General features: G+C 44.4%; 1 protein-coding gene across 8 annotated transcripts in view; it reads left to right on the top strand.

The window, feature by feature from the left end:
* The window catches only part of HHAT (hedgehog acyltransferase), a 281,084-nt gene that overhangs the window by 249,684 nt on the left and 4,362 nt on the right, over nt 1–27,038 (top strand). The window contains exon 12 of one of the 8 annotated variants that reach the window (XM_036912442.2): nt 18,520–19,033. The exons of the other annotated variants lie outside the window; for them this stretch is intronic. Coding sequence (XP_036768337.2) covers nt 18,520–18,527 — 8 coding nt within the window. The 3' untranslated portion in view covers nt 18,528–19,033. Of the gene's footprint in view, nt 1–18,519; nt 19,034–27,038 lie in introns of those variants that run through there. 8 annotated transcript variants of the gene reach the window in all.

The raw sequence follows: 27,038 nt of genomic DNA, 5'->3' as shown, positions 1-27,038 counted from the left end.
AAGAGTTTCACTGGTCCTGTTTTGCTGGCTCTCCCCTTGGCTTCTTCTCCTCTTGTGGCCAGCTCTCCCTCTCTCCTTGCAGAGGCTTCTCTGCCCCCCATGTGGTTGTTTTGGCTGGGGATGGCCAGGAGGGGTTGGAAGGCTAAGGCCTAGGCCAGTTCTGCCTTCCAGTGAAATAATAACAAATGTTCTTGCATGTATGCATGTGTGTGCATGTGTGCATATGTGTGTGTGTGTATGATCCCTGTTAAAATCTGGGGCATCGGGACATTCAGGCTGATCTAACAAAGGAGCTTCCCTGTGGGCTGGCCTGGCCACGTGGAGTTCCCCACAGGATGTGGGGCCAGAGCCCAGCGAATAATGAATGTTCATTTACATGGCTTTGCATAGATGACTAGGCTACCTGGTGTTCAGGTTTTCCTGAGCCCTCTGACTAACTGTAATTTAATGCTTCTTAGCAGCATCCATTGTTACTATGTTAACTGTTTATTATAAAGTAATTTTCAATACTAGTTCAGTTGATCTCAGATCCTGTGAGATAGTTGAGGCAGACTTCATTGCACTATTACTAGTAACTCTGAGGCTCAGAGAGGTTAAGAAACTTGTTCATCATTACATGGTCAGTAAGCAGAGAAACCATGTGAGTTAGAAGCCTTTGACTCTGAATCCTGTACCCTTTACATCATCCTCCCGCTGGCCTCTCTGCTCTGTGAGCCTTAAGTCGCAACGGGCAGCCATCCTTTTCACCCACGGGACATCCCTGGGTGTCGCTTTCAGAAACAAGGTCTCTGATGGCCGAGTTCATTGCTCTGTTCCTGGTCCTTCTCAGGGTCAGGGAGGAGAGAGGATCAGCCCTGCAGGTTCTGGAGCTGATAAGCCAGCCTGTGGCGACTGGCTGGACTGGCAGCTAGCTGGTCTGCACCCTTGTTCTTCTGCACCTGCTCAGTTGGTGACTTGCTCACCTGATAGATCAGCAATCAGGTGCTGGTTTTCTCTCTTTTAGGCCTCCTCAGGCGCTGCATTCACTTGCTCATAAGCCTGGTCTAAGGGTATGCAGTAGGAGAACAGCAGCAGTAGAACAGCAGTAGGAGAACAGCAGTAGGAGAAAATCGTTTTGTCCGGGCATGCTATCTGAATCTCCAGAGAAACAAAATGAGCCCAGGGTGGCTGCGGCAGGGGCCGGAGGCCTGTGAGCACAGTGCCCTCTGTGGCACAGGGCTGGAGATGCGGCGGAGAGCAGTGGCGGGACTGGCTGTGGTTCTCTCTCCAGTAAAAATCAGAAAGTGGAACCCAGGGGGACTTTCCTGTGCCTCAGGAATTCTATCCATCACTGTGGTCCCCTCACTTGAGTCTAATTAAGGCAGTCAAGTATTTCAGTGAGTGTTCAGTAAATGAGGATGAAAACCACGGAGAAACAGTTTTAATTGTCTGGAAATAAAGATAGAAAACAACGTATTCTGTTTCTGAGCCCCTGTTTAGTGCCACACAGGGACTCAGAGCTTCGTGTTGCCAGCATTTTTTGAGCTTCATCCGGACCGTTTTTTCCTCTGCACTGATTGCAGTCCTTGCAGCCTGCCAGTTGCTGCCCTGTTCACATAATACCGCGGAGTATTCTTTGCAAGGGGAACCTGCTAAGAGAGGAAGGCAAGGTGAAAGGGGTGTTATGGACTGAATTGTGTCCCCCGAAAAAATGTGTTGACATCCTAACCCCACTATTCCAAAATGTGACCTCATTTGGAAATAGCATCTTTACAGAGGAAATCAGGTTAAAACGGGACATTTGGGTGGGTCCTGATCCATATGACTTGCGTGTGTGTAATAAGGGAAATTTGGATGCAGAGACCTACGTGCACAGAAGTAAGATGTGAAGCCACAGGGCAAAAGTGGCCAGGTGAAGACAGGGGGAGAGACTGGAGTTTGGCAGCCACGTGCTGTGGTAGGCCTGTGGCCTCTGTAGGTTGGAAAGGGAGTGTGACCCTGCTGACACCTTCAGATTTCTTGCCTCCTGATCTGTGACAGAACAAGCTTCTGTTGTCTTAAACCCTTTAGGTTTGTGACGCTAGGAAACTCAGACAGGTTGGGTGGTGTGGGGAGGTGTGGGTGGTGGGACCAGACACTGAGATGGGCTGTTAGTGACTTCTTCCCACTAAAAGAAGTGCAGTTCAGAGCGTGAGTCCAGAGCTGGAAGGTCAGAACCGCCCTCTTCAGCTGTTCCAGTCCGCACCCTAGACTGTTCTCCCTAGGACAGGCATCCCGATGGTGTGAAAGGAGGGTGGGAACAGCTACATGCCCAGCCACAGCAATGTCACATGGCAAATGGGGTCCCTCAGAGCAAGATATTCTGGGCCAGAGTCCCAGTGAGGTCCCAGTGAAGATAGGAGCAAGGAAAACTGACCTTCTAGTTCCTGGGGAACTCTTGTCTTTCGTGACTGAGAACTGACCCCTGTCAGTTTAAAGAGTGGTGATGTGGTCGGGTGTGAAATGAGTGAGAAGCAGGGATCCTCAGGGACCATTAGGAATCCCCTAATTCGTTGATTTTAAAACAAAGCCAAACTTCTAGTCACAACCTGCCTGAATATTCATCTTTCCACGTGTCCTTCTCTAACCCATGACATTGATTAAAGAGGAAGCAGTAGATAGAAAGAGCAGGTCTGGAAGTATATGTCACCCCATGTCAGGCTGGCAGATCGAGGCTTCCTGAGAAAGCGGGTGGGCTGATCCTCGCCTTGGGAGCTGCCCAGCACCCAGCCAACCCGAGGCTCGAAGCCTCTGTCCCCCAGAGCAAACCGGAGTAGCATGCCGGCAGTGCCTCTCTGCGCCCCTCTGTTCTCTGGTATTGTCACGCTCCGGCTGCCGCCAGCTCCTGCCCAGAGAAGGAGGCAGCTGCTAATTTTAGCCCTATTTATGTCTCTAGGCAGCACATACGAGGATTTTTCTGTATTTTTCTGGTGACATTTTTATGTGACCTTGGGGGGAAAGACCTGCTATCAGTAAAATAAAACAGGAAACCTAATATTTTGTTTTAAGAGGTGATTGTGTTCCTTTGCTCTTAGAAGTCTCCAAGGGCCTGGCATATGTACCAAAGGGAGTTAGCCAGAACCTGTGGCATTTAGGGGGAGAAGAAAACAGACAACGGAGGGCTGAGGCTGGGAGTGTAACACTGCGCCAGAGAGCGTTTGAAAGACGGCTTGTGTGGGGGAGGCCAAGGAACCCAGTTTATGACACGGGAACACGGGCTTTTCCTGGATAAACCTGATTAGCTTTTCGTTTGTTTACACCCTGGGTAGATGGGAGCACTCTCCTTTTCCTTGATTCCAAGTGGGGTCTCCTAGGTGAGAAGGCTTCTGGGCATATTTGGTATAATACACAACAGGGGACCATTTGCATTCTGAAGGTTGTCAATCCCTCAAAATCTAAAAGATGTCAGATAATATAATGGGTGCTGTTATTCATTGATTTTCAAATGACAAATAGCCAAAAAAATGATGGTCATACAGACCTATATTGGGACCATGCCTTTCCTGGGAAAGTCATTGTTTTTCACTAATCTAGAAGAGACTAGATAATTTTTAACATAACTGGTTTCTGGTCCTGTTTTAACATTCTATTTGTGTCCACAGTTACCTGTCACTTACTTTTCTCATATGTGAAGTTTGCCTCTTGATTACTTTGCTTGCTTCATGGTTGCCACAGCAAGACTTGCTGGATGGCTGGGTCATACCTTTTGCATTGCTGTAAAAAATCGCTATCATCAGGGAGGATTTTACGAAAAAAAGCAAAAGTATACAGGAAGGAAATAAGAAATGTGGGGAGCATCTCTGCCTATCAGATTCAGAAAAAAGAGTCACAGTGGTCAGGCAGGTCTGGATGAGGCTAAGATCTTTTTCACAGAGAAGATTGCCTGGAGGAGAGGCCTCCCTGTTCCGGCCAGTCATTATACTGGATGCATGGGATACAGTGATAACCAAATGTGGTAAAATGCACCACAGTGCTCCGGGACATAGTGCTTCCATCAGTGCTTTGGGGACAAAGACATGAATGGTTAACTTTACCTTCTGGGTGAGAAAGTCATTGTGGAGTTGGCGATATCAGAGATGGGCTCAAAGGATGAAGCAGAGACAGACTTGAAGGATGGACACAGCATGCACAAAGGCACAAAGGCATTAAACTGCGTACCAAGAAATTGCAAGCATCTCAGGATCATGGCAGGAAAGGATGTAAAAAGTGATGTTGGTGAATAAGCTGCTTGCAGCAGAGGACACTAAAAAGGTAACTCGAAGACAAAATAATGAAGGCCATTCATGCCATGCGATGGAGTGTGGACTTCATCCTTAATAGGCAGGAAGCAGGGTGGGTCACAGAAAGATTTTTGCATGGTTTTCATTTTTGAAATATCCATGTAGAGGTAATATGGAGTCTGATTTGCAGGGGAAGCAGTTCTAGGAGCAGGGAGGTCAGTCAGAAGTCTAAGTGAGAGATGACAAGGGCTGCCAGGTGTCAAAGGATAAGAAGGATGGAAGAAAAAAGTCATCAGAATTCTCTCAGGGAAGATTTTAGGGGATCATCTAAGTCCATAGTTTGTACAGTTTAATGGTTTTGGTACCTGGGATGGGAAAGATATTTTAGGTTTATCTACTGTTTTTATAGCTCAAATAGATTAATTTCTGAATTTTGGAGAAAGGATGGCTGCTATAGATTTCTCCTCTGGTCCCTTATTTTTTCCTCTGGAGCCTGAGGGGATATATAAGTGCCAAGGAAAATGCCTAGATGAAGAGGTAGTCTTTGTGGAGATAAGCAGCTTGCTTGATAACCTGCCTGAATTAATACTTTTTCCAGAACCAGATTCACTCTGCAAGGGCCATGTTTTGTATTTTCTTGTGCTTTGCAGATGTTTTATAGATACTTTAAGGTTTGCCTTTTGTTTTTTAAACATAGAGGGTATAGTTGGTTTATAACCTATGTTTGATACTTTAAATATATTAAATCTGTATGTATCTCTATCTACTGTCATCTTTTTGTGCTGGGTCTTACCCATAGACCCTTTTTTCCTTATATGCTTGGTTATCTTTGATTTCGTGCTGCTCATTTTCTTACCTAATTATATGTGGGGTCTTCCTGAGACGTAGTACGAAGGTTCCTTCCTCCAGGCAAAATAAGTGCTTGTATCTGACAGGAACCTAGGACTGCTCGATGGTTACTTTCTCTTTGGGAGAGATTCACTTCCTTCTCCCTCTTCTTTGGAAGAAGGGGCTTTGTTTTCTTCTGGGTCATTGTTAACCTGAAAGTGATTTGATTTCTTTCTAGGCCCCAGCTTCATGTGCTTTTGTAGTCTGCCTGCTAGGCTCACTGCTTTGAACAGGCCCTAGGATTTTATTTCCTGGGAATAAATTAGGATTTTATTCCTAAATATTGCAGCACAATATGTGGACACATGTTTTCTCATGACAAAAACAGCCTTAAGAACATCCCTTGTCTTTCTTGGTTCTCATTTTTCTCTTAAATCTTTGTCCTGGCAATTCCTTACTGTCATTCCAGAATGTTGTCAGCTTTTTGAAAAAAATTAAAACATGTATCTAGCAATCTTCAGTTTTTTTTTCTTCCAATGGGAGAATTGGTCCAAATGATTGACCTGCCGTTGCCAGAAACAGAAGTCTTTCTTAGATTCTGTAGAAATCCTGATTTTCCTTTGAGTCAAACATGCCATTTGAACCATCTAAGAAATGGTAATAGGCCTCAAATTGTCATTCGAATATAATATAAATAGGAGGCACTGGGTAGATCCTTGATTAGTGAATTCATATTGGATTGCTAAGAGAAGTTAGGCGTGCTTGAGGATTACCCTAATTTCTGAAGGCTGTGTTACAGTGGTAATGTAGAATGGTGGCAAAGGACTCTGAAGTCAGACAAAATTGAGTCATTTACTAGCTATGGAACCTTAGATAAGATACCTGATATGTCTAACACTCACCTGTAAATTAAGAAAACTACATACTTCGCAGGTGACTATGGAGATTAAATAATGAATATAAAACCTTGCCTGGCTCTTACCAATGATAGCTTATTAATGGTAATATATTGACATTATTCTACCCACATGACCCCTTTTCTTCTCTCATGACTTTATTTGCTTCTATCAGACATAGTTTGGTGATATCCACATGCAAAAGAATGAAGTTGGACTCCTACCTTGTACCCTATACAAATATTAACTCAAATGCATCAAAGACCAAAGTTTAAGAACTTAAACTATAAAACTTTCGAAAGAAAATATAGGGTAAATTTTAATGACTTTGGTTAGCCAGTGGTTTCTTGCATATGACACCAAAAACACAAGCAATGAAAAGAAAAAACATAAATAATTGGACATCATCAAAATTAAAAATTTTTGTGATTCAAAGACTGTCAGCAAAGTATAAATGCAACTAGAATATGAGAAAATTTTGCAAGTCATGTATATAAGGAATTTGAATGAAGAATGTACAAAGCATTACAACTCAATAATAAAATGATATATAAGTCAATTTAAAATGAGCAAAGGATCTGAATAGACATTTATCCAAAGAATACCAGTAGGTATATGAAAAGCTACTCAACATCATTAGCCATCAGGAAAATGCAAATCAAAACCACTCTGAGATACCATTTCAAAACCACTAGGATTGTTATAATAACAAACAAACAAACCCAAAATGAAAATAAATATTGGTGAGGTGTGCAGAAATTTGACCCCTCACACACAGTGTGTGAAAATGTAAAATAGAAAACAGGCACTTTGGAATAGAGACTGGCAGTTCTTCAAAAAGTTACACAGAGAGTTACCATAAGATCCAGCTATTTTACTTCTAAGTGTATACTAAAGAAAAATGAAAATATACATCCACACAAAAACTTGCACATGAACATTCATAGCAGCATTATTCATAATAGTGAAAAAAGTGGGAACAGCCCATATGTCCCTCAATTGATGAGTAGATAGATAAGATGTGGTACATCTCTACAATGGAATATTACTCAGCAACAAAAAGGAATGAAGTGCTGATACATGCTGCAACATAGACAAACCTTGAAAACATTACTGTAATGGAAAAAGTCAGTACAATGAACCACATACTGTATGATTCCATGTCAATGAAATGCCCAGAATGGGCACATCTGCAGAGATAAGTATATTAGTGGTTTATTAGGTCTGAAGGGATGAGAGTTTAGAGGGTAATAATGGTTAATGAGCATGGGGCTCCTTTTTTGGGGGTGATGAAATACTCTTAAATTGATTGTAGTGATGGTTGTACAAACTGAGTGAACTAAAAGCCATTGAATTCCATACTTAATATGGGTTAATTGTATGGTATTTTAATTATATCTCAGTAAATTTGTTAAAAATTAGTTTAGGCTTAAAAAATAATTGGTCTGGCATGGTTATTCTATCTGCTCCTCAATCCATCTGTCTTCATCTGCCCCTCCATCCATTCGTCCATTCATCCATCCATCTGCCCTTCTTTCCATCAGTTTACTCTTCCTTCCATCCTCCCATCTCATCCCATCCAACTTTTTCCTTTTTACCTCATTCTATAAATCCAGAACAGATTCACTGGCTATCTGCTTAAGTCCAGGAACCCTGCTAGTCCCTGCCTTTCATTAGGGTAGTTTGGCGTTTCTGGGTCCTTCTACTTTGCAGCTGCCTAGCATAAGGTGGTATTTCCAAGTTCTCCAGAGCACGTGCTCTTTATCAAGCCACCGAGTAAACAGATGGACACATAGAAGTAGGGCAAGTGGGGAGTTTGTTACATAGCCAGGGGCAGGCTGAGGTGGCAGGAACTCGTGGGCCACCTCTCGCTTCTGATGAATCCTCAGAATGGTGCATAGGAAATTCTCTGGGTTTGTTTATTTGCTGGGACCGCTCCATGTTGATATGTACGACATTCTCTCCTGCCTCCTGTCTGGCTCCATGCAGGTTGAATGCCTGGTAGCTGCCCTTCTCATTATTAACACAGCGTTGAGTGGTTTCAATGTTGACCCTGTCTAACACAGCTTTCATAATGAGATTGCAACCCTTCATGTCATCGTTAACCAGTATGGTGTCAGCTCTTCTCTTGCCCAAGTGCAGTTGTTCCACAGTTGGTGCCCATTAGACTCAATTGCAAAGCTTACTGAAAATGCAGAATCCTGAGCCCCACTGCTAAGAGATTCTGATTAAGTAGGTCTGACCCAGGAATCTGTATTTTAATGAGCCCCTCTAGTGACTCTGATTGAAATACTCCTTGCATCACCCCTAGGTACCCTACCACAGTTGATGTGTAATGCCAGCATTTGTTAATACGCATCTAGTGCACTCCTAGTGCCCATCTCTGCAAGCCTGAAGAGCAGCTCCCGGCAACTTTCATATGTCTGAACTATAACAAATGCAAATGGTCAGCATCTGGGCGTAGGGGCATATTGTTGGATACCAGATTTTTTGCATTCTCTTCAACTTTCTTGATGGGGAAAACACTCAAAATGCTGTGTAGACACATGTTTTCCTCATAAAGACATGAGTGCATCAAAGCAACAAATTCCTCAGCATTATCACCATCAAAATGCCTTTGTGGAACCCTTAATTACACATGGGGCTATATCTAAAAACAAAAACAAAAAACAAAAAACAATGCTTTAGGCTGAAACCAGCCATCTTTGTTACCTGAGATCTTAATCGTCCAAGACATCATTGTCGTATACAAACAAGGAAGAGGAGACTTAAACTATTCAGTTGAACATGTGAAAGTAAATGCTGTAATAGGATCTTGCACACTTGTATCTCTTTACATTTTATAAAACACTTTCACTTGCGTTATAATACAGATTGAGCAGAAATATTAATCTTATTTAATAATAAGTGAGGAAACTAGAACTTAAGTTAAATGACTTGCCAAACCCACTTGGCTAGTAAATGTCAGGGCTGAGACTGTATCCCATGTCATTTAGTTCCTTCTTTCAAAACTATTTTCACTACAACACACCTCTAAGGAAATACTGGGTTTCTGCTAACTATCTGTCTGGAGCTGGTAATTTAGGAATCCTACTTTGTTATCCTTTAAAATATGGGTGATGAACTACTGGCCATTGCATGAAAGGAGCTATATAAATGTTTGTGACATGAGTATCAGTGATTAGTGTCTACGTTTTGGGAGGACCTGAATGTCACCTCATCATTTATCTTAAAAGCCCAGGAAGCCTTCCTAAAAGGAGGTAGATGTTGTTATTCAATTTTATAAGCAACATCCCCTTTTCAGACTTTTATTTAAAAACTTAGCCTACGTAAATTAAACTGCACGCTGCAGCATGATGCATTTTCACTAACTATTTAGCCAGAAGTTTGTTCATGTGATCCCTTCTAGTCACAACCTCCTCTAGGGTAAGTCAACATCCTGATATCTAATGTCATAGATGAGGTTTGCCTGTGTTTATAGTTTATTTAAATAGAATAACAAGGTACTATCAGATCTGCTATAATGCTTGTTTTAAAATGCAAATTTCCATTATGATTGATATGGTAGAGAACAATTTGAGCATAATGCAATTTAGTATTTGCTTAGGTGTAATTTTGTCTTCATGGAACTCTGGATGAATGCAGAAAACTGCAGCCAGCTGAACTGAGCCTGGTGGGAGGACAGAAGACACATGCACACGCACACCTCAAACGTCTATCAGCCGCCTCCGTTCACTGAGCTTGCTATAAGCCACATGTAACCACGTCTTGTGTTACAACACTTCATCCAATTTCAGATAACCCTCCCTCCATCCCTTTATAATAACTCAAAAATTGCAGCCTCCTGAGGCTCATTTCCAGAACCAAACTTCAGATCTTTGTAAACATAAAGTACTGCTTATCTTATTACTTCTTCAGTTTTTAAGCATTTTGCATGTGTAAAACTGGGCTACAACTTTTCTTGGATTTCAGTCATTTTTAATTTGATGTGTCACTGGCAGTTTTAGAATGTGGTGCTCCTAAGTCTTATTTTTCCCCTTAGGCCTTATAGTTTTAATTGCATGATTTTGCACAGTGTAGTGATTTTTAGGAACATATACATCATGTTAATAGCAGAACTGACTGTATTTCTCTTTTGTGTTGCTTCTTTAAGCATTGTGTTTGAGAGATTCATTGATATCATTATGTATAGCATTCATTTTCATTGCTCTGTAGTATTTTATTGTATGGATATACTACAATTCATGTATCTATTTGACTGTTGATGGACTTTCTAGATTGTTTTCGGATTGAGGCTTTTATGAATAGCACTGATTTGAAAAATGTTGTACATATCTTTTAGTACACATTTGTACACACTTCTATTAGTTACAAACCCAGGAGTAGAATTGCAGCATGTTAGGACATATGTGTGATTATTTTCAGTAGAAGTTATCAGTTTTCTAAGGTTCTTGCACCGATTTATTCTCTAAACAGCGTGCATGAGAATTCCAGTGGCTCTGTGTCCCCTTTAAAATGTAGAATTGTCCCTCTTCTTTACTATAGCTTTTTAACAGTGTGTGTGTTTGTGTGTGTGCATGCGTGTGCGTGTGCGTGTTAGTATGGTTTCATCATGATTTTAATTTGCATTTCCCTGATGACTTCAGTTGAAGTATCTTTGCATATGTTTATTGATGACTTGGCCTCTTTTGCAAAATGCCTTTAGAAGTCCTTTGCCCATTTAAAATGAGTCAATTGCTTTTTCCTTCTTGATTTATTAGCATTCTTTATATATTCCAGGAAAAAGCCTTTTGTTGGTTTTATGTATTACAAATATGTTCTCCCACTCCATGGTTTCCATATTTACTCTTTTAATGATGTTTTCTGATGAACAGAAGTGTTTTATTCTCATTAAGTCCTGTTTGTAAATCTTTACCTTCATTGTTAGTGGCTTGTGTGTCCTCACTAAGAAATGTCTGTTTACCGCAATGTCATCACTCTATATTGTCTGCTAGAATCTTTGCTTTTTCACCTTTCCCATTTAGATCTACAGTCCATTTGGAATTAATTTTTGTGTGTAATATGAGATAGGCGGGGTCAAGATTTTTTTTCTGTCTATGTGAATATCTAGTTGGCCCAGCAACATTCTTTGAAAAGAGCATCATTTTCCTTAATGATGTTCAGTGTAATTTTTGTGAAACGTCCAGTGGTTTATTTGTCTCTTGGGCCAATATTGTACAATCTTAATTTAGTGAAGTTTTATAACTCTTGTTGCTAATAATATAATTCCTCCCCCTTCGTTTGTTAAGATTGTCTTGAGTACTCTTGGATCTTTAACTTTTCATATAAAATTTAGAAGCATCTTGCCAATTTCTGTAAATAATAATAACTTGGTTGAATTTTGATTGGAATTGCATTGAATATGAAATTGGAATTTGGTGAGAACTGACATCTCTACAATATTGGTGTATTCTTTTATTTAGGAAATTAAGAAATGTAAATCTAAGTCAGTGCTAGTCTTTGATCAGTCACAAATGAAATCATTATTCATGCAGAAAGGAAATGGCTGATATATTCCAAAATGTTCTGGAACATATCACTCATACGGAGAGTGAGTCACACTTTATCTATTGTAAGGCATCGTTATAACCATGCTAGTTAAAGTTGGAGATGCAGAGGTAAAGTGGATCACGATTTAGTACTGGGAAATGAATCACTTAAGGGCTTTGTGTGAACCACCTGCCTGCAGAATACAGCTTTGTTGTCATCCCTTGCTAGCTCCATGATGTTTTGCCACCAGAAGGCTTTGTTGGAAGAGAAGAGGGAACATCTTATTTAATGCAGTGGACAGAATTTAAATGCAACAGAGCTAATTGCAGAAGCATCTGGAAATATTACACACACAAGCCAGTGGTGTTTAGAGCAAGTGGGAAATGATAGAATCATACACCATGAATTGTGTTGTAATACTTCTGGAAATTTTCATGCCATGGAGAAATTAATTATTTTTGGAGATTTGGAGCTGACAAAATGAACATTTTGGAAGGATTGCTTAGAAATTTGGAGGGTCTCTGGTTCACCCTCCCTCCAATGCAAGGCAATCTAGTATATTTTGAAAAAGCCATAGAATTATGAAAAGTTAGATCCAAAAAGATCTTGGGAGAGAGATTTGGGGCTAACCCTCCTATGTTGGAGGGAGGAACACTGAGGCCCGGAGAGGTAGAGTTACTTGTGTAGGTCCGGAACTAGAGGCCGGGTCTCCTGACTTTCAGCCCTATGCCCATTTCAAGAGGTCAAAATTTCCCAAAGCGTAATCCTTGAAATAATATTCATGGGAGAGGGAAATGTTCTATCTAAAAGAGAGTTTTGGGAGAATGAGTCTGGAAGCTTTTGTGTAGCATGTCCTTTTTTGAAAATTTACCATTTAGGTTGGCACTTTTGCCATATGGTAAAGGCATTTAAACTTTAATTCAGCATTTCCTGAATGTTTGCTGTGCTTAGAACAATTTATTATAAGTAGACAACATGGATCTGTGTAACAGCCTTTGCCACTTGTAAGGCCCTCATAACTTTCATTTATTGCCCATCACCATGCCTTCCAAGTGGTCATCTGGAAGATGCAAATTGCACTTGCCTGGACCTTGGCTTATATTGTCCCATTTAGTCCTCACAGGATTCTTTAGAAGGTAGTTATTATAGTGCCTGTTTCACAGATGAGGAAACAAAAAGTCCAAGAGGTTCAATGACTTGCTTAAGGCCACCCAGTTTAGCAAATAGGAAAATGCTTTCCATCCCGGCTGGCTAGCTCTGCACCAGATTTCACCCTTGTTATAATGGAGACACTACCAGGTGTCACTGTTCTTTTTTTCCCTTTTTATTCATTTGTTTTTAAGAATTATTATTTTTAATAAAAATAATTTATTTAAATAAGAGAAAATTTTTATTCATTTATTTTTAATAAAAATAATTTATTTAAATAAGGAGCTCACCCATTTCTCCCACCTCCCCACCCTCTGATGACCACCAGTCTATAATCTGTTCTCTGTATCTGTGAGCTTGTTTGTGTTTAGGAATCCACATATAAGAGAGATCATATGATATTTGTCTTTCTCTGACTTATTTCACCAAGCATAATGCCCTTGAGGTCCAGCCATGTTGTCACAAATGCCAAGATTCCATTCCTCTTTTTGTCTGAATCATATTCCATTATACATCACATCTTCTTTATGCATTCAGCCATTGATGGCCACCTAGGTTGTTTCCATATTTTGGTTATTGTAAATAATGCTGCAGTGAACATGGTAGGGCATTTATGTTTTCAAATTAGTATTTTTGTTTTCTTTGGAGAAATAACCAGAAGTAGAATTGCTGGGTCATATGGTATTTAAATTTTTAATTTTTTGAGGAACTTTCCATAGTGGCTAAACCAATTTGTATTCCCACCAATAGGTCACAAGTGTTCCCTTTGCTCCACATCCTCACCAATACTTATTATTACTTGTCTTTTTGATGCTAACCATTCTGACTGGTGTGTGGTGGCATCTCGTTGTGGTTTTGATTTGAATTTCCCTGGTGATTAATGATGTTGAGCATCTTTTCATGTACCTGTTGGCCATCTATATGTCTTCTTTGGAAGAATAGCTATGCAGTTCCTCTGCCCATTTTTTAATCAGACTGGGGTTTTGGGGTTTTTTTTGCTGTTGAGTTGTATGAGTTCTTTATATTTGGATATTAGCCCCTTATCAGATATATGATTTGCAAATATTTTCTTCCATTAAGTAAATTGCCTTTCATTTTGTTGATGGTTTCCTTTGCTGTGCAAAGTTTTTTCATTTGCTGTAGTCCCACTTGTTTGTTTATTATTTTTTTTGGTGTCAGACTCAAAAAATCATTGCCAAGACCACTCTAAGATAGTGGTCCAGTTTCATTCTCTCACAAGTAGCTGTCCGATTTTCCCAATACCATTTATTGGAAGGAGTGTCCTTTCCCTCACTGTATATTCTTGGCTCCTCTGTCATAAATTAATTGACCATGTATGTGGGTTTATTTTTTGGGCTCTCTTTTCTTTTTCCTTTTTAAATGAACTTTCTTTGGGTATCATCTGCATACAGCAGAAGGTAGTCATGTCATGTACTGCCTAGTAGTCAATGAGTTTTGACAAGAGTGTGCCCTGTGTAGTCACAGCCACCAGGAAGACGTAGATCCATTACCCTGGTTATGTGCAAACTGCAAGTTCTATGCTTCCATGCTCAGTTTATTTTCGCTCTTCTCCAGGGCTCCCCTTACATTCTCCAGCCCACAGAGGCCCCTTCTTTGGTTGCTCTGGCCGGAAAGACAAGATTGCTCTCAGAGTTTTAGCCCCCCCATATTGCTGCTCCACCTCATAGCTCCATAGTCCACCCAGCTCTTTGGGCACAGACGAGAGATAAAAAAGAATAAAATCTCATGGAAATATTACTCCTGTACTTCACCAGATTTTGAGTCCTTCAAAAATCTGTTGCTTTTGTTTACTTTTTTGAGTCCTCAGGTAGCTGCTTTATGTATTTTTACAGAGATTTTAGTTATAAACAGCCCGAGACAGAGGCTGATTGGGTGTGTACGATCCTAGCAAAACTAGAAGTCTCTTTGCTTTTGAATATGTTTGGTTTTTATTACAAAGAGACTTAGAAGCAGCTGAATTTTAAGGCCAGTTTGTGAAACTGCTGAGAATAAGAGGACTATCCATATTGTTACAATAAATCAGAACAAAATTACCAACAAACTCCCTGGCCTGAGCCTCTTGAGCTGGCAGGATAAGTTCATTTTTTTTTTCCATTTTCTAAAGAAACAAATGGATGTTCCTGCCACTGCGTGCCCCATTCTAATCCTTTTAGGCCCAATCAGGAGGCTCTGAGTCCCAGGATCAAAAGTCAGGACAAAAACTCCTAAGACAAGGCATTGAATCCTATTTCCTGCTTTTATGAAAATAATCATGTGTCTTGGAAAGTAAAAATGTGTTTCTTTTGAAAATATTTTTATTACAATGAGAACAACTTGAAGGTTATAAGAAATAAGATGAAAATTACCTGTAAGCCCATAACCCAGAGATAATCACTGTCAACATTTTGTCTCTGCTTGTAAATCTTGCAGAAATACATCTTTATCTTCAGTTGGCAAATCTGCTATAGTATAGTGTAAAATTATTCTGAACCCAAACTCTCTATATTTTATATAATATTCTATTCATTGTATATTTAAAATGATTTTGAGGAATTAAAGGCTAACTGACAATATGTGAAGATCTGTGATTTAGTCATCATTCTTAGACAAAACTTTAGCATTCCCAGTTATACCAATTTTGAGCAAAATTACACATTTAGATCTTCAAAGAAGAAAAAAATGAAAATAATGGCTGATCCCCTCTCTATGTATGAGTCCCCTTGGGCCGCTGTCACAGAGCACCTCCAACAGGGTGGCTTAGGCAGAATCGCTTCTCTCGTTGTTCTGGAGGCTGGAAGTCTGAAGTCAAGGTGTCAGCATGGCCGCCCTCCTGAGATTCTGTGGAGAAGCCTTCCTTGCCTCTTCTGGCTTCCTGCAGCTGCATCACTGCCATCTCTGCCTCTGGTTGCACATGTCATGCTCCCCGACTGCCTCTGTGTCTCTCTTTCCTTTTTTTAATAAGGACATCAGACATTTGGGGCTTATGACCCACTCTCACTGACTATGACCTCCTCTTAACTTACATCCTCAAAGACTGTAATTCCAAATAAGGTCACATTCCAGGAAGGGGGGGTTAGACTTCAAAAAGTATTTTTGCAAGGATGTAATTCAACCCATAACACTTGGCATTTCCTGTCCCTTACCTCTCCCACTAGGACCATCCTTTCTCTAGCCAGGACACTCACCTGTCCACTGTGACCAGCAGAGATGTCTCTAACATACATGTTGCGTGACACATGTTGGGGGAATTGCCCTCCACCGTGTCTTAACCACCTCCCTCCCTGTTCCTCCTCAACCACCAGCCTATGACCTCTTCTACTCTTCCTTTCTCACCCTTATCCCAATATCTCTGATAAACAGTTTTAAGAATCTTACTAGAACGGGTGGCCTCTCTCTGGTTTTCATAAGAACATAAACTGAGGGATAAAGGTGGAGCTCTGTGGAGGAAATAGATTTTTTTCCCATAAATTTCCAGAGTGAGATTCAGAAACAATTACTGAGCACCTGGTATGTACAGGCACTAGGCCAGTTTCCTTTGATAGGTGTGACATCATTTTTTAAAAATGTTACACAACTTTTATTGATGAGGAGAGACTCTAAGTAGGTTGGATCATGCACTAGGCAAATTTCAGAGTAGAGTTTTAAATCCCTTAATGGCGGCTTGAGGGTAAGAAAACCGTAATAAAGAGTCTGGCTCCATTTTTGATGGTTGACTGCTGACAACATTCAAGCTCCCACCCTCCTTCATCCCCTTATGTCCCCTCTCTGGGCAAAGCAACTAGAAGTGGACTCGTTCCTCCCCTGGGTGCTTGTGGGAAGTCCAAACTGTGCAAGCCCAGCACTGCTCACCCTGCCTCTACCCCAGCCACAGTAAGAAACAATGCCCCTTGCCTGTTCCTTTGCTCAAGCCATTTTGGAATGGCCTAGGTGCCCGCTCTCCCTAGAAATACTCATTATGTGATGAATTAACCTCTTCATACTCTCTTGGCACATGTGTGGCTTCATCAGTCTCAACATCTGAACCATTTTGCGTGGGAGGTCTGCAGGCAACCACAGATAAAAATATTCAAGTACATTGAGTGCTTCTGTGCTGATCCTCAGAGGACTCCTATGAGCATATAGTCAACATATGTTTGGCTGAAGGAGACTTGAAGCCATGCATTTATTATTCCGGCCCTTCCTTCCCTGGCAGTGTACTTGGTAGAGCTGGAGGTGGGGAACAGGTTCCCCCCATCTTCGCAGCATGTGGTTTTTCTTCTGCCTTTGTGTTGCTCTGGGCTCATTACTCATCAGTAGAGGTCTTCAATCTTGCCCTCAATATCCAGTCTGCTTATTCAGTGCTATTTGGTTATTACCCCAAGACCTTAAATCCATATACACTTAGTGTTAAAGCCCCAGAAGCTGATTGATTATGCACAACACCATATGCCTTCTCCAGCAGTTTTCTTTTTTCTGCAAGTAATGTTATATTTTTTCTATAGAGAAATTAGTGGCTGAGTGTATTGCACGTGTGTTAATACAAAATGCAGGATTAATTGTAAAATTGCATGGAGGTCTGAATATGCATTATGCAAAATGCAAAAACTGGTTGTATTATGAATGTTTGAATTAACATGCCTGCATGCATAAATGTTCAGGGAATTTTTGGTTCAGTTAAAGTGACACCAGAATTGAGCCTTTTAAAAATAGACTATTCCCAGCATAATGATTCTATAATTTATTCATACTTAGACATCCAGCACCACTGAATTTTGTGTTAAATAAGCCAGTTGGTGTATATGAAAAGAGCTTCCAGTATTTCAATTCCTTGGAACGAGCCCAACTGTATAATCTTGGCCTTTATACAGTTTGAGGTCAGGGGGCCAGTCCTTCCTGTCCCATTTTCCCCAACCCTTGATATTATGTCCAGTACACAGAACAAGCTTAATAAATGTTGCGTCAATTCTCATTCGTTCATTCACATCAGGAACTACCCTGAGGTTGTGATGTATTTTTTTATATCTACTTCCTATCTCCCCAACTGTGAGCCAGCCTTTTAATCTCTACAGTATTCTCAGCTCTCAGCCCCATGTCCTGTATGCAGTAGGAGCTCAATTGTTGTTAAATGATGAGAAACACAAGAATGATTAGTCTTCCTTCAGATCAGATCCTTCCCAGCCTTCATAGCAAGAACAGACCTCAGTTGTCCCGAATGGGACACAAGGCAGCCCCCTAGCTAAGGGGGTGGGAGGCTCTGTGGTGTGAAAGGTGCCAGTGGCCAAGGTTGCCACTCCGCTCAGGGGTGTCTTCAGAGATGGCACCAGCAGGGATGGGTGGAGGGGACTGTCACAATTCCTTCTCACATGACTACATCAAGCTCTCTTGCTGGAGCACAACTGAGGAAGAAATGGATGGATAAGACCAGTGTGATGGGGGACGTCCAGATCCAAGCCATTGAGCAGACGCTCATGGTGACAGATGGATGCCCTGTCACTTTAGAAGAATTTGAGAAAGCACACGGAGACCTGGTTCCACGCCCTGAGCTGACCCACGCTGAGGGAGCATCTGGGAACTCTGCAAGGAGTCCAGAGTGTAAATATTGTGCTCTGAGGTCACAAACAAAACCAAGCCAGAAACTGCCGCATCGGAGATCCCTTCCCTGGAGACCAAGAATTAACCCCAGGCAAAGATGGCCAGGAAGGGAGCAAACAGGGGGAGAGTTTCCCAAAGGATCCCAGCCTCCCTGTCACTTCTGTTGGCTGAACAGGAGGCCCAGAGGAGGCAGGGAAGGATGCTCATGTCTTAATAGTGACCAGCATTGAGAGGCCAGGCTGCCTCCCATTTGTTCCTCCTCAGCTCCCCTTCACCGGCACCCTGTCCTGTCTTCTCTGTCCCTGCAGAAAATTAGTTTGAGGTGTTTGATTCTGAGCAGTTGGCAGGAGAGGAAGAGAGCTTCACCGTCAGCATTCCCATGAGCCCGCTGAAGTTTGTCCCCTTCAGAGGCTGGACAGCTCAGGACATGAGGCCTGCACAGTTGAACAGCGTTGCCCGAAGGGACCCGGGGCAGCAGGCCACGAATCCCAGACTCGGCTCACTGTCCCCCGCAGGCCCACCCCCCGGGGCCATGGGCCAGAGTCAGGAGCCCCAGAAAACACGATGTTCCTTCAGACTGGGATCTCTAAGGCACAAAAATGTCTTTCTCTGTAACTTGAGATCCAAAAAGTGTCTGAGTCACTTTTTATGTCAGGTAAATATCCTCATAAGCACTTCACTGAAAATCTGCCAAATCCGGTGATATTTCCATAGCCTTCAAGAACGTGGCCTTCTGTTCCCAGGCAGACAGGATGCCCCTCCTTGCCCTGCCCCTGACTCAGTAGTCTTTTCTTCTAACCTCAAGATTTGTCTGTACCTTGTGTGAGGCAATGGGGGGACAGTGACTGGAGGACTTGAATTTTGTAGGACTGTAATCTCTGAGTTGGAAGGGGTCAGGTGGGGGTCGTCTAGTCCTACCTGTCAACCGAGGCAGACAGCAGACACCTCCTGGAACTCTGCCTGAATGCTGACAGGGATGGGGAGCCAGGGTGCCCTCTCTCATGAGGAGGGTCTAAAAGGCAGCACCCCTTCCCACAGTGTGCAAGTCCACCTCCTCTAACTGTCTGCTGGCCCCGGTTCTGTCTTCTGGAGTGACACGGACTGAGTCTGATTCCCTTTCCCTGTGAACTTGTGGCCTTTTTCCAGGCTGAACTCTGTCCTGGCAGCACACCCACGCTGCAGCGCCCTTCCAGAGCTGCCTCGAAGTAGCTTCTGTAGCGACAGCATCTCTTGTAAAACGTGGTGCCTGGAATTGGTCAGCCTCGCTCAAGTCTGTGCTCTCGTGTGTGTGACTTTTCTCTTATGGTTGGGCTGACCACATGTCCTGCTCACTAGCCCCTGCCTGCCCCATGCTCCACTATGATCATTCAGGGGAAGAGCCACTGTGGTGGGTGGGCAGCCCTGGGCCCCTCTGCGCACCTCAGCAGGGCCCTAGGTCTGCCGTGGGTGTGGGTGTGGTGCGAGGGCCCTGGGGGATCCTCCGTGTTCTTTTCCCTCCCCTGAGCAGTGCCGTCTGAGCCATTGCCCCATCCAGGGACACACTGATGCTTTTTTAGCAGATAAGGGCCCCAGGCTCCCTGAGACCCAGTCAGGCGCTTCCCTGCTCAAGCCAGCTGGCTGGAGGGGCCATGCAGACACGCCTCTCCAGGTCATCCTCTGAGCTTGACCTTCTCCCTACCTGTTCCCCACAGCCCTCTTGACCCAGCACCTAGGAACTGAGATGCCTTTTCCAAGTACCATTTCTAAATGCTGGAGCCACATTTTTCTGAACTAATCTCAGAGCCGTTTTGTATTTCTGTCTGTGATGCTTCTTTTCAAGAGGCCATTGCAGCTGAGGTGGTTCAAGTCAGCATGAATAAGACCAAATGTAGGGCTCAGGACCTCTAGAAACTGCCCCACAGACACCAACCCGAGGCACAACCAGCCCGCCTCTGCCCAGGGAGTGGGAGCAGCTGGAAGAGCTGCAGGAAAATGCTGCAGACAAGCCCTAGATTCCACAGGACCTCAGCTCGCAAACCCATCCTGTTCCTCAGCATGAAAATGAGCAAGACACTTTTGCAGACACAGTAACGGGAACGGCAAGGTGAGAGCAAAGCTGTCTGTGACAGGCAGGAGCATCTCCTTCCTCTTCTGAAGGGGTGGCTGGTGTCCTTACCCACTGTCGCCTCTGTGAGCTCCAGGAAGAGCCGCTGCGGCTGCCTCCGGGAGCTTGGCTGCATCAGTCTGTCTTCGCTGGGCACTTGGAGGCAAGTACTTTGGAGTCCTTAATCTAACAGCTGCTTTAGGAAAAGAACATGTCAGATGCACCTGCCGGCTTCACCCTATCAGATGCTCACCTGGTTCAGGCATGGCAGCTCTCTCTGGTGTATTCATTCGGGGTGGGAAGAGGCAGGGTATAACCGGAGTGGCATCCCTGCCCTGCTGTCCCTTGGTAGCATCCAGGTGTTCACGGCCAGTGCCAAGCCCCTCTTCTCCCAGGCACACCCCAAGTGTAGATGACACCTACACTATGGGCACTTCTGTCAATTGGCTTGGTGTCCTGCTGGCTAGGGGGATGGAGGACAAGTGTCCGCACGCATGGTTTCTTGTTCAGGGATTTTGCAACAGCTGCTGACTTTTCATTACCTTAAGTGGGGATGTAGGAGTCTTGTGAAGGATTATGCAAAAGTCAACAGAGCTGTGTGTGTTTCTGCAGTCACATCGTTCGTTATTCATTGACCATTTTTCCATGCGAGCCCTGGGCCTGGTCACCTGGGAAGGAAGAAGCAGACTCACAGACTCTCAGCCCTGCTTCACCCCCAAGTCTGAAGGAGGAGTCTCCCCATGTGTCCCAGCCGCTGCCCAACCTGCTCTGCCCCCCCTGTAGCGGGAGGCTCAGGGTCTCCTGGGCCTTTGCAGTGTTGGGGGGCCCCAGCTGCCAGAAGGTTCCTCTGCCTTCCAGAGGGTAGACTCACGTATCTGCAGGCAGCTATTTTCTCTCCTCAGAGTCTTCATGCTTCCAAATTAACATTGCCCAGTCTGTCAACCAGTCCTCCAGTGATGTGGTTCCCAGGCCTCCGCCATCCCATATTTGTATAGTTGGACTAGAAAACAAAACAAAAACTTAAGCTCAGCTGTTGTTATCACAGTGAGGCTTCAGCAGGGCCGGCCTCTCATCCCAGCCTGCCTGGTTGTTCGAGAATCTCGCTCTGTCACCTGTGTCTTCCCTGAGCCTTTCGTCATCCGCACATCTGGCCAGCAGAGCTGCGGAACAGAACTGAAGGTGTAGGTGAAGGGTTTGGGGGCCCCAAAGCATGCTCTTGGCCTGTGAAGGCCCATGACCGTCAGGCTCAGATGAAGACACGGCCTGTGTGGCAACGATCCAGGCTGCTGACCCACACTCTGCACGTGCCTTGGTTTGTGGAAAGCAGCTATCGTGAGCCCACGCGCTAGGCAGCATCCGCTGCGTCCTAGAGCATGAACACCAGTCCCAATCAGGCCGCACTAAAAACCCAGGTGGAGGAATAGCAACGGCGGGGGCAGCACGTTCTGACTGTGCAGCCTCTGGCCCCTTGGCTGGAGCCGCGGCTGTGGAATGAACGGCAGGGATCATTTTCTGGGAAGCTGATCCCCCACCCATTTGGCCCTAGAGAGAGAAAAATATGTGTTTTCTCAGCAGTGCCTTCTACTTGTGCTGTCAGAATAAGAAGAAGTGGCTTCGGCTTATACTTCCCACTTCCTCAATGTCACATGAAATGATTTTACTTTACGGCGCTGAGCGCTTCAGCAAGTTCCTGCCTGCAGGGCTGGTACCGGGAAGTGGGGAAGGATGAAAACTGCAGCATAGGTTGGCTTCGTCAGGATGTGAAATTGACTGTGAACAACGCAATTTATCGAAGACCACTGTGTGTGGCAGTTAAAATGGGCACACAGCGCCTAGCTAATGGCCGTGGCTCGGGATGGCAGGAAGCTGCCTGAGGATGGTCAGAGCTGCCCCTTCCCTCAGGTCTCCCCACCGGATGCCCGGTGGAGGCTCAGCCTGTGTCAGAATCCAGATAACAAAGGCTTACAAGTTTAATGAAAGGTTACCCAGGCTCAGAGAACAGACTCTCCGATGGCCGCAGCCCGAGTCAGGCACTCGCTGAGATGGACGCTAGAAGCACGCTCGCTGATGCTTTCTTTGTCCCCTGTTACAAGATGGAGAAGCTGAAGCCTGTGGAGATGGGCTACTGAGTGAGTGATGATGGGCGGGCTTGCTGCTTCCTCCCTGTTACGTGAGGCACAGTGAGGAGAGGGAGGTAATGCGATTTGGAGGCAGAGAATTTATAGGAAAAGACCAGGTTGGGGGACAAGGGTCTGGTGTGAGCCTTTCCCACATGTGGCCTCAGGCCCCCTGCTGGGGGAGCCTAGGAGGCCAGGTTAGCCTGGGAGTCACCCAGTCCTGGGTTCCAAGTGTGGCCTGATGGCCAATTCGCTTTTGGACCTCAGGAAAGTTACTTTACTTCTCTGAGCCTAATAGGGCTAATAACAGCTCCGTGATAAGGTGGTTGTGAGAATGTGGAGTGCACCCCCACAAAAGGACCTGGTAACATGCGATGCTTAGTAATTGTCTAGCGCTCTGCACTGTGAGAGAGCCCAAACAATTTGTTTTCCTTTTCTTGTTTTTTAAATTAATATATCATTGATAGACAATCTTATGAAGGTGTCACATGAGCAACATTGTGGGTTCAGCATCACCCATATTATCAAGTCCCCCCCACCCCACTGCAAACACTGTCCATCAGCGTACTGAGCCCGAGCAATTTACGAAGAAGTTAGTTAGGAGGAAGCTCTTCCTTCAGCTTCCCACAGAGCGCTCCTCCGACCGTGGTTCCCAGCGTGCGGTTCTGGGGCTAGCAGCATCCCCATCACCCGGGCAGGCATTAGAAATGCCTGGAGCAGGCACTGTGTGGGGGTGGGGGGAGCCCCACATCCTGTTCTGACATGTCCTCCAGGCGATGCTGCTATGGGCTCGTGTTCGAGAACTGGTGCCCTAGGACTTCGTGCTTCAGCTCTGAACCAGTCGAGACCATCTCATCCTGCTTCTTCATGAGAGGATGTGAAATGAGTTTTTGTAGGGAGCTGAGTGTTTTTCGAAAAACACTGAGGCCTCAAAACCTGGGTTTGAGCCCTGGATTGTAAACTATGTGAAAGGTAAGAAATTGGTATTATGACCCTAAAGTCACAAGAGCCTGTTCTTCAGACCTTCTGTCCATATTCCCATGTGCTTGAAAATAGATGCAGAAATGTGCAGGCTTTGCAGTCTGGGAGGCTTTGCTCTTATTCTTCTGTAAGGTGGCCCTCTGATGGGAAAAGCTCCTGCCCTATAGCTTTATTAAGGGTAAAGCTCTAAATTTAGCTGCGAAGGGAGGTCTGCAGGCTCAGGACCATTTGATGAATGGCCCCGCAATATAGGCTGGGACTAGCAGCATAAATAGGATTTAAATAAAGCTACCAAGGCATCTCATCGTGTTCGCCCATGAGATCTGAAGAGTGTTCTGTGCCCATGTCTTCCCATTGGCTAGAAATTTTGCACACCAGCCCCCGACCCTGTGCAAAGATTGCTTGCCTTCGGTGGCGTCTCCTACTCTGAGACCGGTGGAGGGGAGTGTTTCTTTCTTTAGAGAGCTTCCTAGAATCCCTTCTTTATTCCGTTTTCTCACTCCCCCGAGCCTCCCCGTTCACAGAGGCCCCTGTGGAGGTTGAATTCATCCACTTCACATGGGGCTTCACCTGCTCGGCAATGCAGGCTGCTGTGTGCACCCCTGCATCCCCAGGAATATGGATGGCTGTGTTGGTGGCAGTTAGATAATCATAATGCATCCTTCACAGCTGTGGACTGAGGCTCCGGCCGAGGAGAGTGTCTCTGGGGAGGCGAGCCCGGGTTCCCTGTGGCCTTCTGGCTCCCAGGGGTAATGTAAGCTCCTCTTTTCCCTTCCTCAGAATGGCTCTGGGCCAGCAACTGACCCTGCTGCTCCACGGAGAGTGAGCGTCCATCTGTCCAGCTGTAGGGACCCAGGAGCCACGCTGTGAGGGTGCCGGTGCTCCTCTTCCCTCAGGAGAGCCGTGGCCCAGGAGGACTGAGCAGTCAACGAACGGGAGGACCTCTGGCACAGGGCCCCAGAGCCTCTGCTGGAAAAACTGTCTGGGTGGCTGGAGGGAGGAAGCTAGGATGTTGTTAATGGGAGATAAGTGACAGATGCTTGCAGATAAAAACTAAAGGACAGATGAGTCCTTCAAACTCTTCTCCAAGTATGATTCAACCTACAACCTGGGGTGCGGAATCTGGGCCCTTTTGAGGCCATGTGGCTTCAAGCAAGAATATCGGTATAGGTTAGTCATTTCCATTTGGAGCATCGTGAGGACTCGCTCAGATTGTGTTCTTTGTGAACTGCGTGGTGGATGGCATGTTCATCCTAAACTGCTCACACGCAGGAAGAGACTAGGGTGCTGGCTGACCAGGAGGAGGGTCAGGATGAAGGCTTCCTTGCAAAGTTTGTTCATGTGCTGGTCAGCAGCCATTTTCATCTAAAAATGGTTAACTGTAGGGCACAGCCTTTGAAAGAGCCCCGTGAAAGCCAAATGGCGGCCATGGGCTGGGAGGTGTTGCCCAACCTGACTGCCGAGCGAGCCTTCGATGGCATCATTGATAGTCCGTTCCCAATTCAGCAACTGGATTCGCTCCTCTCCCTTCAGGAAGGATTGACTGCTTCCCGGGAGAGGGATTTTTGCTGATTCAGCTGCTGAACGAATCTGCACGTTGGTCAAGGAAGAGTTCCTACTGTTGTGTGTCCTCCTCTTCGGAGTCCCCCCGAGGGAAAAGCATGATTAGGGGAGCCCAGTGCTCAGTCCTAAAATAGCAAGTCCTCCTGCCTCTAGGGCGATGAAGGACTGAAGACCCGTCATCATTTTAAAAACAGAACTGTATCCTCTGGCATCTTCTGTTTGGATGCCTTAGGGCACATATGGCTAAGGACATCACAGCACAACATTGCAAGTCTGTGATTTGCTTCATGTTCCAACATTACCTTCTTTAAAAACATTTTTTTACAGCGACTTTATTGAGAAATGACTAATGCACAACAAAACACACCGATGTACGGTTTTCTCCAGTTGCGTACCCTGAAAACATTCCCATAATCAAGGTGCAAAACATTGTCATCATCCCCAGAGATTCCTAGCGGCCCTTGGTAATCTATCCCTCCCTCAGCTCCAGCCCCAGGCAGCCACCGACAAGCTCTTTATTTCTATAAATCAGTTTGCATTTTATATAAATGGAGTCATACAGTACGTGTTATTTTGTTGATGGCTTCTTCTTTCACTCAGCATAAAATTTTTTTTATTGTGGCAAATCATACCTGATGTCAAATTTACCATTTTAACCATTTTTAAGTGTACAGTTCAGTGGTATTAAGCACATTCACATTGCTGTACAACCATCACCACCGCCCATCTCTAAAACGTCTCCCATCTTGCGAAACTGAAACTCTGCACCCCGACTCCACCCCTGGCAGCTGCCACCTACTTTCTGTCTCTATGAATTTGACTATTCCAGTTCCTTCAAATAAGTGGCAATCATACCGTATTTGTCCTTTCATGACTAGCTTATTTCATTGAGCATAATGTCTTCAGGGTTCACTAGGTGGTAGCATGTTCCAGAATCTCTTTTTCCAGGCTGAATGATATTCCATTGAATGTACATATACCACATCTGTTTATCCATTTATCTGCTAGTGGACACTTGGGTTGCTCCCACCTTTGGTTATTGTGAGTAATGCCTCTGTGAAGATGGGCGTACAAATACCCCTTCTAGTTCTTGCTTTCAGTTCTTTTGGGTGTGAATGTGGTAATTCTATGTATGTGTAATTTTTCAAAAAACCTCCATTCTCTTCTCCCCAGCAGCTGCACCATTTCACAAGGTTACCTTGTAAACAAAGGTTTTCATTAGACCTGCTTCCTGTTCTGATTATCCCTTCACTTTCCAGAAAACCGATTCGACATACCCTTTGACATCTTATTGCCCTGCTTGATGATGGTCCTTTTGCTTCACCATCCCGAGCCTCTGTCTTTCCAGCCCTTTCAGACTGATATAATTGCTCAGAGAATTGCTCAGCCATAATGACCTCAAGTGAAATTACACTGCTCACTTTCTATCAGCTGTTGCCATTTCCCTCTGCATCCTATCTGTTTCTCATTAGCTATAGTTATTGTACAGCTCACCAGCCTCCTATTAACAATATCATGATACAACCACCTACATCCCACTAACTCCATCTGTTGTACCACCTCCATTGGTCCTCTTAATTAAATCAGTTGTGCTATACATTCCACTTATATGCATTTAGTTCTGTCAAATAATCTGTACTGTTGTCTGACTTGCGAGCATCCTGTTCATAATATCTTCAATGCTGCCTAGCTGTCATCTGTTAAAACTGTTACCTGTTTAGATCTTGTTGGGTCCAGGTATCAAAAGCCTACTGGGAAGCTACACCCAAAAATGACACTGGGGGCCTTGCCATGAATATGCAGCATGAGTGGGGGGCTTCATCCCTGAAGTGCCCTCTTAAGAAGGATCTTTTCCTTTGACTAAAAGTCCATGCCAGGCTTTATGAGCCTCAGTAATAAGAGTACGTGTATGTGCACGCACAAGGTCAAGGATGGGAGGATATGGGGGTTAACTGTATGCTAAGGATTGGGAAGTCTCGTAGAAGGAGAAGACAGAGTGGGGAAAGGCCAGGGGAGAGAAGCCTGCAGGGTGAGCAGGGGGTCCTTTGGCAGGACAGAACCCTTTTTTGACACCGCCGTTTTT

Source organism: Manis pentadactyla, chromosome 9, assembly GCF_030020395.1.
Source record: "Manis pentadactyla isolate mManPen7 chromosome 9, mManPen7.hap1, whole genome shotgun sequence".
NCBI classification, from domain to species: Eukaryota; Metazoa; Chordata; class Mammalia; order Pholidota; family Manidae; genus Manis; species Manis pentadactyla.
Note: the sequence above shows the minus strand (reverse complement) of the source record. Positions and strands in the feature narration are given on the sequence as shown.